Below are 15,099 nucleotides of genomic sequence, written 5' to 3'. Positions count from 1 at the left end.
GATACCATGCATGTGTGTAATTTTGCAGGCAAGCACGCGCATACACACACACACACACACACACACACACATACATACACACACACACACACACACACACACACACACACACACACACACACACACACACACACACACACATATATCCCTACAGTTGCAAACAAAACCTTACAAAACAACATTGAGTCACAGCATATCAGTCTCCAAGTATTTCTAAATTTAATATTAGTGTAACTCAAATAAAAACAGAACATTGAATGTAATGAAATGCAAATTTCCATGGGACTCCAAAGTTGCTCCCCAGTGTTTAAGAGTCTGAGAGTCTGGTACCCAAGAGCCTCCAAAAACATACCAGGCCCTCAAGTATAGACTCAAGAGCCTAGCTCGCACTTAGGAATTGAAGATCAACCCAAACCTAGGAAACTGCCCTGAATGTTATAGGCAAAACAAGACAAAAAAAGGGCACTGCTCTTAATAAGAAATAAAAATTAAGAATGATAGTTGGCAGCAAGTAACTTCCTCTCGCTGCAATTCACCCGACAGCCACCAAATGGTATTCCAAGTCCCTTACCCTTCATCATGTACACAAAATGAGCCCAACTTCATGGGAAAGAAAGAAAAGAAAAAAAAGAGGGTAGGAATGAGGTGTTGCATAGAAAATGCAGTTTCATTACACTTAACTCTCTAGTTCTTTGCTAGCCCTCTTAGTAGCTTCCCAGTGCTTACCATGCAAAGAAAAAAAGACTTTGCTGAAAAGGAACATAGTATTAGGGGAGGAACAAAAATGGCTGGTCCTTGGAAGGTAAAAGACAAAGAGCTCAGGGAAAAGGAGCAGTAGTGGCACAAACCCTCTTCAAACCCACACACAATCAAGGGGAGCCGGTCGGCCGAGCGGACAGCACGCTGGACTTGTGATCCTGTGGTCCTGGGTTCGATCCTAGGCGCCGGCGAGAAACAATGGGCAGAGTTTCTTTCACCCTATGCCCCTGTTACCTAGCAGTAAAATAGGTACCTGGGTGTTAGTCAGCTGTCACGGGCTGCTTCCTAGGGGGTGGAGGCCTGGTCGAGGACCGGGCCGCGGGGACACTAAAAAGCCCCAAAATCATCTCAAGATAACCTCAAGATAGAAGCACAACAATAATGCAAAAGCAGCAACAAGGAATGATTGGCCAACACTTTAGTGGACAGCAGAAACACAAAGCACATAAAAGACCACTAGACAATATGGTCAAGACCTCCCCCCCCCCCTCCCCCACAAAGAAAAAACACTCCACAGATGAAAAGACCAACAGGGTACCAGCCCAAATAGCAGGCTAGAACAAACAGGGAAAAGGCAGCCAAGAGCTCAGTGGCAGATAACAAAGACCCTGCCAAAGAGGCAAAAACTCCATGGGGGTCCCAATCCAGGTAGAAAGAACAAAGTTCACTGCAGAGATGCTATGTACCCAACAGGAAACAGAATTCTAAGGGGGGGGGGGGGGGGGGGGGGGGGGGGGGGGGAACAAACCACAGGGATGAAAGCCCAGACAAAATTTGGAAGAAACAAGATGGCCACACATCTGCAGAAAAACAACCAAGGACACCTCAGAAAAGCACCCAAGGACACCTCAGAAAAGCACCCAAGGACACCTCAGAAAAGCACCCAAGGACACCTCAGAAAAGCACCCAAGGACACCTCAGAAAAGCACCCAAGGACACCTCAGAAATCCCTGACGAAGAAAAAGAGTCTGAAAACCAGAAACTATTTTAGATCCAACTCAAAAGAAAATGCACAAAACAGGAGATGGACACCACATTCTCTGAACCAAAAGTCCACAAAGCAGTAAAAAAAAAAAAAAATAAAAAAAAAAAGACAATCCATCAGTCCAACAGTGACATGAGCCAAACAGAAGTCAGGGACATTCCTGCAAAATCGACAAATCCAGACGGGATTGAATTGAGCAAAGACACACCACCAACCCCATAATGTACGTGCAACCTTACCACTGTTCTCTGCTCCACTGAATGTGATCTACCTTCAAAAGCATCACTGTATAACCAACACCTTTATTTCTAAAATGAAACAAAACTACTAAATTGGGTCTGTGCCACTTTCCATCATTCAATAACATCAAAACTCAATTGTGAGTAGGTTAAACAAACTATTAAACGTTCAAAAGGCAGAATTAAACTTGAGATAATTCGTATTCTCTGTATTCAGACTAATACTGTATTTGGGGCAATGTGACTCTTAGAAAGAATGGTCATTTACAACAAACTACTGATATACTGTACATTACATTATCCGAATTGAGAATATTTGAACAAGCTTTAAGAAGGTCCTGTTAAGATCACCGTTAGGTCTTCAAATTTTCTACCAAGGTGCTCTTTCAGTTCCATACTCAGAATACTAGATATGATTATTATTAATAAATACATCAAAAACACACCAGGTGAATAATGTTTGTTTAATTCAAATAAAATGAAAATTGGCATTAATATACTCATTAACTCTGTGGGTAATTTCAAACACTAGCATACTACAGCACTATATATTCCTGAGTATTAGGGAAAATAAATACCCCTCACAGTGTACATTTTATGGATGGAAGAAAAAGTAGTCCCTTCATTTTAATAAAGAAAGGGAACGTTAAACAATGTTACAATAGGGTCGCTTGCACATTTACTGTGCATTCACATTTTAACATTCAATGTGTGCATGTGTGTGCACTAATGTTTGCAGGTGTTTGTGTACGCATCATATGGCCCACTTCATTTTCATCTTTTGTAAAATGTGCATACAGTATATGGGTCGAGAGCTGGGCTGCATATAATGTGCATTTTATTAGTACTTTGTGTTAAGAGTAAGTACCTACAATTTTATCATGTAACATGTTTAACAGTGCACTTACAGACAAATCTGACAGCATAAATTCACTCTCTCTCTCTCTCATGGACTTAATTTTACAAGTGCTTACTTATTATTACCAATTCACTGCATTTGAGACTTGTTGTATGCATTGATGGTAATATCATCGACGGAGTTAATGGAGTAGCCAGTGATGGAGTCTGGACTTTGGAGGGAAGCGGTGTAGAGGGGGTTCACTGGGGTCTGGCCCTCACCAGTTACCTCTTCAGACAAGCTGCTGTAGGGAGCACCACTTGCCTGATGGCAACAAAATTGTCCTATTAATGTACCGAAACAATTCTAGTTTATTCTATATTACTAATTTCTTCTGTAGTTTTCCTTCCATTATATATAATTAATGGGGGAAGGGGGGAGGCCAAAGACTGCCCACCTGAAAGTGTCATACAGCACAGTCCTAGCTGCTATTTCTCTCTGCACACTATAAACAAATATGGGAGCCAATGGAGTCTCCTTCAAGCACACAATAATAAAACACATCAGCATTCCACAAATTCAATGTTCAGTACTGGTAAGCCAATTTTTGTGGGACGCCAGAATGTGCTAACCCCCCCTCTCCCCCCACCTCACTAAGTCTAAGTCATGTGAATAAATTTGAGGGCAAATTAGTTTTAGATAAAGAGTGTAGCCAACTCTATATTTTACAACCCCTTATTTATCCCTGGAGATTAAAAGTCAACATTGCCCGACAACTGTGGATAATTAAATAAGAAAACTGGGGTATCTATCATCGTAATGAATCTTGATCATACAATTCTCATCTACTATGATCTAAGTAGGCAACATAACGTATGACTTGGCTCTTTCCTGAAGACAGACCACCACCAGTAGAACGGCCCTCATGAGGACTGGCAGATATATGCCCCAGTGGACTTAGTTCAACAATGGCTGTGGGAGTATTACATAAAAGGCACTACTATTGCCACCTTTGATTGGCATGTTTCTATCTGGAAACAGTACCAATGTATTTAGATTATTAGCAGCTGATAAGAGTACCAGAGGGGGGGGGGGGGGGGACATATGTTATAGTTTTGACACTTTTTATTGTAATAAGATAAATAAATTACTTTCAACTGTGTAGGTACATATTTTCTGCATTTTTCTTTGGAGAATATTAATTTTATGAAAAGCTCTAATGTATGAGCTATAGCAGAATTATCATGTTATTTACCATCTGGTAGTATTGCACATCAGTAAACAGTTAGGCAGAGAGTTTGATCTTTGTCATAGGGTCTAATTATATTACAGTATATACTGTATAATACTGCAATAATATTATTATTATTAAATAATATGGGAGCAACTCTTTGTCTTTGCACTTTGACCCCTAGGATGGGTAATCAGATGAATAAATGCACACAAAATTGTTGTAATTTTTGCAACTTCTTAGAAGAGGAAAAAAAGAGGACACAGTGAGGGATACAAATGCATTACTCGCAAAAAAGTGTTAAGCCCTACAGTATTCTAAAAGTTCTCAACAGGTCAGTGATATCAAGTCCCTGCACTGAATTATGGGCACTGTCTGTCTATGCACACATACATGGGTATCATCTGATTTAGCAAGTCTTGGCCAGATGTAACCACTTTTCATAGCCTCAAAGAAAAATTACAACTCTCTTTAAAGAATGTTACATTATAAAATAATAAACACTGAAACTGCCAGGACATTGTGCATCTATGAGAAAAGATTGAGGGCATACAATGGGATTGAACCTGCATTCCTGAACTCCTCAGGTACACTCAGTACTGAGTGGCCCATGATAATAGGCAGTATGATGTGATTGAATAGTAGTTGCATCCCTGTACTCTTAAGATACACGCATTTCCGAATGGACAAAGATGAGATGCCATACGATGGGATCAAACCCACAGAGGTAACTATTATCTTTGAAATTAACCTCACTCTATGATGAAATTCTCCCAGGATTACTCCTCTACATACAGCATGTAATTTACTGTATTTGGAAAAAATATGCACCCATATTTTGGGAGGACAGCCGAGAGTATTTCAGATAATGGACTAAATTTGTATTTCATATCTACCTGATATATATTCTGCTGGGGAAATTCAGTTCCCGGAAGAGGTAACGAAGTGGTGTCGTCGTCATCTTCTGATTTATAAGAGAAGACAATATTCTCTACTTGCTCACGACTCTTCTGGCTGCATAAAAGAAGAAAAGTCTTTTTTATGACAAGTCAAAATGGCTATTGATTATGTAACCTACAAATTAAATACAATACAGTACAATAACATACTCAATACTGAAGCCTACATTTTAAAACATACTAAATGTATTTAGACCATTAACCAACGCAAGTGCCTGACTTTGATCTTACTGCAACGAAAACGTAGTGTAATACATTTCATACGAAACTCCACCAAGCACATTTTTTTACAATGCAGTTGCAGTATTTGTTTTCCAGCCATTGTACCGTTCAGCTGTGACATATGATTTTACTTTCAAGGTAAAATAAACTTTTCCTGCATCAATAATCAACTATTGTTCACAAAACACATGCAGAACTATGAATAATACCATGAATAGGGTTTTATAATTAAAATAATACTTAACCAAAATTGCAAATATAAGCTCTATTTCTTGGATTTATTGAGTGATATATAATATTAGTAAATATAGGGACAAATGCAAAATTTAAGTCACAATAATGTGGCTGAAAATTTAGACACCCAACCCACAAATCTTAAAATGAAGGAAGTGACAACATTTTGATGCATCTTTGACCCTTACCACAACTTGATAAAAGGTCCAGGAAGGAACAAAACAAAGATTGTCACTTCCTTCATTTTCAGATTTACAGGCTGGGTATATATACTCATTGAATTTACAAAAACTATTCTGATACTTACCCAAAGAATTCTGATATAAAAGTATAGTAGATTAGAGGAGTGAGGAGAGAGAAGTAGGTCCAAGTGGTAGCATTGACGAGACAGAGACCAGCAGCCTCGTGAATGTGATAGAGACCACTCCCGATACTCTGAATCAAATTCAGTACTGCTAAGAATCCTAGGTACACATAAAATGCACGCTTCACTGAAAGAGTAAGAAAAAGATACATAAAAAATGTACACTCCCCTGAAAGGGTAGGAAAATGACACACACTAAATGCACGCTTCACTGAAAGAGTAGGAAAGAGATACAAAATGTACACTCCCCCTGAAAGGGTAGGAAAATTATATACACTAGATGCACGCTTCACTGAAAGATTAAGAAAAAAAAGAGACATCACACAATACATGACAACATTTTAGCAGCACAGTATTTACAATCAATTCACCAGCAGGAATAATTTTTCTCTTTAATTATTTCTATTTATCTTGAAAAGATGCTCTTTACTGTCTAGTAAGGTGGTGTCTCCTAACTGTCCTTAAACTCACGCCTCAATAGCAAGTCTTGTCTTAATTCCTGTGCTTGATACTTTATTGTCAACTTAAATTTCAGAACAACTTATCTTCATTGTCAATACAGTACTTCAGAAATATTTTATCTCCCTAATGTTTTTTTTTTTCTAAACACAGTATGGTACTTGCCTCAACTCTCAAATTTTCATTCTAACAACTACTTTAGCAACACAATTTTCAAAAACTTTACTTTCACTATCTGTACTTTCCTTGTCATCCTAAGGAAACTTTAATGTTTTTCTCACCCAATATAGGATGCACTAAACCCTGCACATTTCCCAACATACATATACATTAGAAATTGCATTTCTAATGTAATTTTAGAAGCTCTCGCTGATGTTAACAAGACCACACGCTAGAAGATGAAGGGACGACGAAGTTTCGGTCCGTCCTGGACCATTCTTAAGTCGATTTTGTCCCTTCACCTTCTAGTGTGTGGTCTGGTCAACATACTTTAGCCACGTTATTGTGACTCATCGCCTGCTCTCGCTGATGTTTCATCACATACGGCACAATTCATTAGCAGTTACCATATTGGTCAGCAACAATCCAAGTGTTCCATTTCGACTCTCTCTAAAGAGGCAGTATTACTTCAATTCAGTTTACCACTAGTCTCCAGAGTAAACCTATGTTCCAGCTGGTTTGTTATAAAATTCAAACAGGTTCACCAACACCCAGAAAAATGTAGAAGATATATAGTCTGCCCTCACTATCAGCAACGAATGTATTCTGAAAAAACCCTCAGTCTAGTACATACTCTTTGCACTGAATAACACAACAAGTGTATGTATAGGATGTCAATAAAAATGAAACACTGGGTATTGAAAATAAGACACTGGCTATTGAAAATGCGACACTGGCTATTGAAAATGAGACACTGGCTATTGAAAATGAGACACTGGCTATTGAAAATGAGACACTGGCTAATGAAAATGTGACACTGGCTATTGAAAATGAGACACTGGCTATTGAAAATGAGACACTGGCTAATGAAAATGTGACACTGGCTATTGAAAATGAGACACTGGCTATTGAAAATGAGACACTGGCTAATGAAAATAAGACACTGGCTATTGAAAATGAGACACTGGCTAATTAAAAAGGAGGCACTGGCTAATTAAAATAAGATATAGCATATAGATACTAACACCCAAGGTCTTCCATTTTCATTTAACCCCCTCCCCCCCAAGAAAATATATCTAATATACATCTCCCTGTGCAAGTAAGACAATCAAGGACTTACTTGGCATCCATAAGAGAAACAGAAAGCGCTTCCTTAGCCAGTCCAATCTCAACACCAAGATGAAAGAATAGATCTGGAATGCATTTTAGTAAATTAAATTAAATTCAAAAAATTTTATTCAGGAAAAGTACATATATAGTTGATTTACAAACATAATGTTGGATTTATAGTAATGTAGGTTATAACTTATAATATTATGAAAACTGCACACACACACACACAAACACACTTTTCTAAGTTACATTTCATAGACATCAGGGACAAAAAAAAAAGTTATAAATTTAAATAAGTAATATTTCATAGCAATCACAATTGTCTTATGTATACGCATGCATTTTACCATTAGGAAAGTAGGAAGAGGGTGAGAGGAAGACCAACGAGGTGACGGGGGGTGAGTAACGAAAATGGATTGCTACAGGGGCACCAGTGCCCGTGCATCACCACAAACTGCCTTCTCCTCCAGTAATTATACCTCTTTTTTTTTTTTTTGTCTCCTTCCTCCGTCACTCAAGGTACAAGAGAGAAGGGTTTCTTATGTTACTTCCCTTAAAATTTAGAGTTTCATAGGCTGATTTTTGATGGTCTGGGAATGCATCCAATATTTATTGCGCACTGTGGCAATGGGATATCTGATTCCGAGTCATGAACAACCAACTTACAAATGCCATTTCAGAATGTATCTAATTTGGAAGCTGGGACCAACATGATCCCATGTTGGAACTGTATATTAATAAGGGTGGATAAATTTTGAAAGAAATAATTACAAAAATACATTGTACAAAGCCCCTCTGGCTGTCAGGCAAAATGCATCTTGTTTATAAGGACTAGTACTGCAGTTCTGCCTATTAGATATAACACATACATACAAAAACCACATTAACAAACACTATACATACATGCATATATATAGGGCTTGGTTTTGTTTTGCTTATTTGAGACCTTGTAACCTGAATTTGAATATACAGTAATGTACTAGTATTACAAAGTTTAATTAATGAGACAGACTTTTAAATTATCATAAACAAACTACTGTAGCACTGTTTAAATATAAACTAAATATAAACTAAATATAAACTAAATATATATACATACATATATATATATATATATATACTGAAACTCACCAATGTGAAAATAATGGAAGAGATGAGCCAGAAGAGAGAGCCACCATGACCAAACAGCTCATAGTCCTTGCTAGGAACATCAAAATCATGGTCTGGAGTCATGACCTCGAGGGCCCCTTGAACCACGGAGTACGGCAGGGCAATCATGGAGGTCACGACCAGCACCCGCCTGATACTGGTCTTGTTGTCCAGATGTCCTGTCGGAACAACACAGTCACCAACACAACCTTCTACCAGCATCTAATATCCTATGTACCACATTCTCATTTTTTTTAGTGTTTTTTGTGCAAGGATATTCCTGCGTGGACCCTAAGCCTTTGGCTGGCCTACTAAATGCATTCATACACAAACTTAAGTAAAGAAACAGTAATATATCTTTGCTCAGTTTATTAAAAGTTTACCAATTTCCAAATGGAATATTTAAAGTACATTATTTCTCTACATATATTTTAAAGATCTAAAAAATCATTTGATTCACAGTTATTTATATTTCCCTTAAATATTTGGCAGAAAATAAAGATAAAAGTAATTGGCAAATTTGACGGAAACATAAGTCGAAAAAACACAAACATTGGTTTGTAACTTGCACTAACACAGGAGTAAGAGACCCCATTGGTTTGTGACCCACACTAACACACGAGTAAGAAACCCTTTACGAGAATATCCACAGGAGCCATGATAAGGACTCAAACCTATGCGCTGAGTATTCCCAAGCACACACACACGCCATAGACAACCAATCTATGGTTGTCTATGTCCATCTTTACCAGGCCACAACATGGTAAAAGGATTGTAACCTGGAGTTCTACTAAACTTTTGAGGATTAAGCCCTCAAGGATTTAACCCTTGAGAACTTTCGAGATAAAATTTAAAAAAAGTTTAAATAAAACTCTTTACACTATGTTTGCATTGCATACTGTGGGCCAAGCCTGAGAAACTGGAAAACTTGTGGTTTATTTTGCACAATTTCTTCATATTTCTCTACTTTAAATATTTTCTTTGGGAAAAAGCTTCATCATGCTGAACAAAAAGAACAACGGTGCATTGTCTTCCTTTTTGTAACATTCACAAAGAGGATTTTTATTATTTATCCGTTATTTATCCGTTATTCATACATTATGTGAACAGAGTTGCACTTAACATTTTCAATCCAAATTCTGTACTGTACTTTCAAGATTCTACTGTAACAAAATATCATAGGCAAGTACCTCATTAAGGAAGCTATCTGTGCTTATTAGATTGAATCAAGCTTCAGTTCATGGGTTTCATCTTTCAATCAGCAGTTCAATGATGAACTGGTTCCCCAACCTTTAGGCTTTCATCGTATCAACCTTTGAATTCATGAATGCTGTTTACCTCCACCATTTCACTCCTAGTTAATTCCACTTTTTAGTTGTCTTGACATGCATCTACAAGTGAGTGAGTATCATTATTTATGTATTCTTTTATTTATTACACACTCACACAGTATACAGTGTGTTTAGGATATAATAACTTTTAATGTATGCAAAAAATGACACTGTAATTATATTAATCTTTGTCAGAAATGCTGTGTCTAATAAGGGGCTTTTTATAAAATACCTACACAAAAAAATCCATTACTGTTACTATTTGAACTAAGTACTGTAGTGAATTTAAAGACAATAGAACACCACCACATGAGACCAGAAGGCATGATAAGATGTGCAAAATCGGTTTATACAGTGAGAGAGAACTCTTATCAATATCGAAGTCCCAAGAATTTTCAACATGATTCTGCTACACATAAGGGGTATAACTGGACGACTTTTGATAATGTTCAAAAAGAGTACCCGATGAACTCCTCCAAAGGATACCTGACCAACCAGGCTGTGATTCATACATCAGGGCCAACGAACAGCTGTGTCCAACAGTCTGGTTGACCAGACCACCAACCAGGGGGCCGGGTTAGAATAGACCAGGCCACGGGACACTGATCCTTAGAATCACCGCAATGTAAATGAAAGGTTGGTCACCAATAAGAAACTTTTCCACGAGAAGGCAAGGTTGTCATACGTCTCTGCATAACTTTTTCAATTAGAAAGAGAAGAAACACAAAGAGTTTGGAGTGCTCCATAGGAACAACTTCTAAAATAAAATACAGAGAACAGTGAAGAAGATAGTACCTCCCCCTTTTTTTCCCCTCAGATGAAAAGCAGACATGACTGCCTCTGTCTCACTTTCCTAAGTATATGAACAAAGAGATGACAATACAACAACCTTATTTATGCACCATTTATAGTTCTGCACAATGAGACCCCCAACCCCAGGGACCTTCTTAACAAAATATGATCACGAAAATTGAATACTTAACCAGTTCTGAGACTCGGTTAAGGAAGACCCAGTCAGAAATTTCTAGACCCTTAAACCAGTAAATAGAGTTTCAGAAACAGGCATGAACCTTCATTATTCAGAATGGGTACAATGTAAATTGGTCAGTTCTATCGGAGTTCCACAGTACAATGTCTGTCAATAAATTATTCATTTCTGCATCTATATCACCAAAAACTCACCAAAAAAAACGGCAAAAACCACAACACTCATCTCGGTGGCCAGCAAAAAGAACCGTACAATAACGTACAATAATTTGTTGGCCACATCTCCAGAGGGAGTAGCTGCATTAACTGTCATGGATACCACACATCTTGCCACTGATATCAGTGTGTTAAGCCAAATCTGCAACAATAAGAAATATGACTGAAAAATTTGATTATTAATTTAGTAACAGAAGTGAATTGTATTGTCTTAAAACTAACAGCCGTAGTTTAATGGTATTGTGCCATCTACATATAAAGATACAAAATGCTACTGCCAATTTATTTCTGAAATCAGCTCAATATTTCTGTTGTTCAAGAAATAGCCTGACCTAACCAAATTACTTTCATAACTATGGCAACCAAACTGAAAAACATATATATTATGAGCTATAAAACAAAGCATTACACTAACCAGGCCATAAAATGTTGCATATATGGGGCTGTGTACAGCACGTAACTTGAGTCTTGCACTGTTTATCTTGACAAGAAGACCAATGAGAAAAAGCAGCGTCGGCAGTAGCAGCAAAAGGTCCCAAACACGCACCCTGCAACAGTGACTTCATCACTTAAAAGTTTTTTTCCTCAAAATTTCAGAATACAATATGTAACAGTACATTTACCTTTCATGGAGGAAAACCATAACTCTACCTTCAAAAGACACTGCTGTGTCACAAACATCAGATGTTGAGTTCATATGAAAACCTTTTCCTGAGAAAACTGTTATTCCCTATGATACAAAAAAGATTTCAGACTACCTGGAGTTATCAGAACACATCTTGCAAAGTTTTCCTAGACAGGTTTTGATATTTGCAGAAAAGCATTCTTTTTCCACTCTCTAGGTATGACATACTTAGCACACTATGTTCTTGAATTAATAAGTTTTCCAATGGGGTCACTGAATCTATGTACTACAATAAAGGCAAGTGACCACCAAGGCTTTCCTAACCTAGCTGACTTCGGACTACAGTGATATTTGAAGAATGGCAGTCTTATCCAACTCCCTAGGTGTGATGCTTCTGGCACATTTGTTCTTGGGTTATTAAGCATTGATAGATTTAGTTTTCCCATGTTTATCTTTGTGTGAGGAGAGTTGTTGGCTACATCTGAAAGCCCAGAAAGTTGCAGAATCTTTGTTACAGGTCATCAACAGCCTGGTTGGCTGTTGGCAACAGCTTGATCAACCAACAGCCTGGTTGATCAGTCCAGCAACCAGGAGGCCTGGTCGACGACCGGGCCACAGGGACGCTAAGCCCCGGAAGCACCTCAAGGTAACCTCAAGGTAACCATCTACTATAGACTGCAAGTCATATATTTATTAGTTTTAATTTTTATTCCAAGTTCCAGAATGAAAAAGACTCATACAGCCCCAGCACTGAGCTCCTTTATCAACAACAGCATAAAGATGCTACATCTGTCTGAAAACCAAGAGAAAAATATAGAAGTTTATAGCTATAGGTAAATTTTCCCAAGAATCCCGAATAAAAACATTTAATAAAAGTTTAAGATTTAATATTAAGTCTTTCTTTATAGATATTCCCCCATATATCACCATGTAGTTATAGAAAGCGCTCTATATGACAAGTTCATAAACTGTTTTGGAGTGTTTAGCTACTCAACCTGTAGGAGCCAGATACTTTATGCTTCAACTGAACAACCTCAGATATTTATACATTATTTCCATTAAGTTTCATTGCATTACAGTAGCTGGCCCAGGAAAAAAAAAAAAATTTGCCTAAGTATGATTTTATCAGGCACTTTCACATTTTCAAATTGAAATTTTTGCCCTTCACAGAATCACAAGTGTCAAAATACACTACATGACAGCTGTAGAAATATCAATGTAAGGCTACCTCACATAATCCAAAAATGGAACAGCTGTCACAAATCACATCAATATCAAGGTTAACACAGCATATCTGCACTACAATATTTTACATTCTAATCTATTTAAATCCAGAAATAAAAGTAAGCTATGCAAAACTGGTGTAACCAATTATTGTAAATGTTTACACTGTAGAAGGCAGCTTAGTCACAGAATAGTGCACAATGCAAAACAAGTGTCACATATGTGTGCAACAACAGCCTTGCAATGTTACCTGGAGTCCCCAATTTCCATGTACAAAATAAGCTTGCAAAACCCATCATTTCCAAATGGAGTGGCTGGTGTGGTATTGTTTTCCGGAGGGCTGGTGGTAGTGATAGTGGTAGTAGTGGTGATGGTAGTAGTGGTGAACGGTGAAATGCTGGTGGTGGTGGTAGTGGTGATGGTTGGTGTCCCTGTGGTCACCCTCGTCAGCGGGTCCAGGTTAGTTGCAAATATATCCGCCATTGCATAAAATGTGAGGTCTCGGCACACCCTCACATCTCTCCTGGGCGACTCTCCCTCAGCCTAACGCACTCTTCATCACCATTCCTTTGGCGAAATTCTCATGGAAGGCCTTGTTGTCTATGACAGGATGCGTCACGCAAGAAGGAAACAATAATATTAGAATTGTAGGCGAAATCACAAGTATTGGAGGATGAGATCGAGGAGGTTGGAGCATCACGATCCTCCTTAGTAAGCCCGATCCCCTCGTCAGGCTTCCTCTTAGAATGCGTTTATTATTTCTGACTTATTTGGATTTTTCGTTTATAAATCACTAAGAAACTCATTTTAGTGATTGCCTTTTTTGTAGAAATATTATAAAGAAGTGAAGAAATTATAGTCGATACTACATATGGAAGAATATAGATTTTAATTGCGTAAACGAACAATTTAGAAAAAAATGTCTACTTTATTTTTACCTGTTTTCCGTGGATCACAGCAGTGGAATTAACCTCAAAGAAATGCTGAGGAAATTAAGTACATTTGCAAGCTAATAATAATAATAATTGTTGTTGTTTCATTTAGTGAGCACATTATCAACTCAAAATATAAATATCAAGAAGGAATACAAACCTGTCTCATTCTCGGATTACTGTGGAAACACTATACATTATTTATTACACATAATAGATAATGTATAGTGTTACATTTGTGGAATGGTTAATGATATTGCGGTATATTACAGTTTTAAAATATTAGCAAAGGATGAATGCACAAAGTTCTGTGGCAAAATGGAGAGCGATAACTATAGTGAGGCCTTGCAAAATGATCACTTGAATCCCACAATAAATGGTCAAAAGAATAATAGCTAGCTTATTCAGTATGTTTATTCATTTTGTTTGCCACATATATGGTAAACGGCAATGTCCTAAGATTGCGGGCTATACATGCCCGTGCCACCTCTTGGGTAGCTTAATTTTGCCGGAAGCGCTGTGCGTATTAGTGGCTTTAGACATAATATGTACTAGCTCTATCAATAAATCCAACATTCTTTACGGGCTATTCATGCCCGTGCCACCTCTTCGATGGCTTAATCTTTATCAATCAATCAATCCAACATTCTGTTTGTAACTCATCTTGTATTTATGTACTTTTACCTGAAGAACATTTATAATTATTATTATTATTAATTTTCATCAATTAATCAAGGTCCTAAGACAGAGTCCTCTGGGCACTCCATAAGCATGTACGGGTTTCTCATTCGGATTAAAATCCATTTTGGTGGTGCATGAGGTCTCCATGCTGTGAAGCACCAGTCCAGATGTGGTCGCTATATCAAGAGCCAAACCATTGGCTAGATATCTCCAGTCAACCTAAAAATTAGGTTACCATTTGAGCGATTCATAAAACTCACGCCACTTGCCAGGCTCAATTCACGAAGCAGTTACGCAAGTACTTTCCAACGAATACATCTTTCCTCAATCTTTGACGCCTTTAATTACATTTATTAAACAGTTTACAAGCATGAAAACTTCCCAATCAACTG

The 15,099-nt window shown here is 37.7% G+C and overlaps 1 protein-coding gene across 2 annotated transcripts in view; it reads right to left on the bottom strand.

The window, feature by feature from the left end:
* LOC123756450 (transmembrane protein adipocyte-associated 1 homolog) overlaps positions 1-13,857 on the bottom strand; it is a 14,175-nt gene extending 318 nt beyond the window's left edge. Inside the window, exons 1-8 of one of the 2 annotated variants that reach the window (XM_045739621.2) lie at positions 13,345-13,857; positions 11,661-11,793; positions 11,225-11,387; positions 8,694-8,890; positions 7,570-7,642; positions 5,775-5,958; positions 4,949-5,066; positions 2,958-3,145 (exon numbers count right to left, since the gene is read on the bottom strand). In XM_045739621.2, the coding sequence (XP_045595577.1) occupies positions 2,972-3,145; positions 4,949-5,066; positions 5,775-5,958; positions 7,570-7,642; positions 8,694-8,890; positions 11,225-11,387; positions 11,661-11,793; positions 13,345-13,577 (1,275 nt within the window). In that variant the 5' untranslated portion in view covers positions 13,578-13,857 and the 3' untranslated portion in view covers positions 2,958-2,971. The remainder of the gene's footprint in view (positions 1-2,957; positions 3,146-4,948; positions 5,067-5,774; positions 5,959-7,569; positions 7,643-8,693; positions 8,891-11,224; positions 11,388-11,660; positions 11,794-13,344) is intronic. The other variant, XM_045739622.2, reaches the window with a different exon arrangement.
* Positions 13,858-15,099: the final 1,242 nt, after the last annotated feature.

This window comes from Procambarus clarkii, chromosome 25, assembly GCF_040958095.1.
Source record: "Procambarus clarkii isolate CNS0578487 chromosome 25, FALCON_Pclarkii_2.0, whole genome shotgun sequence".
Taxonomy (NCBI): Eukaryota; Metazoa; Arthropoda; class Malacostraca; order Decapoda; family Cambaridae; genus Procambarus; species Procambarus clarkii.
Note: the sequence above shows the minus strand (reverse complement) of the source record. Positions and strands in the feature narration are given on the sequence as shown.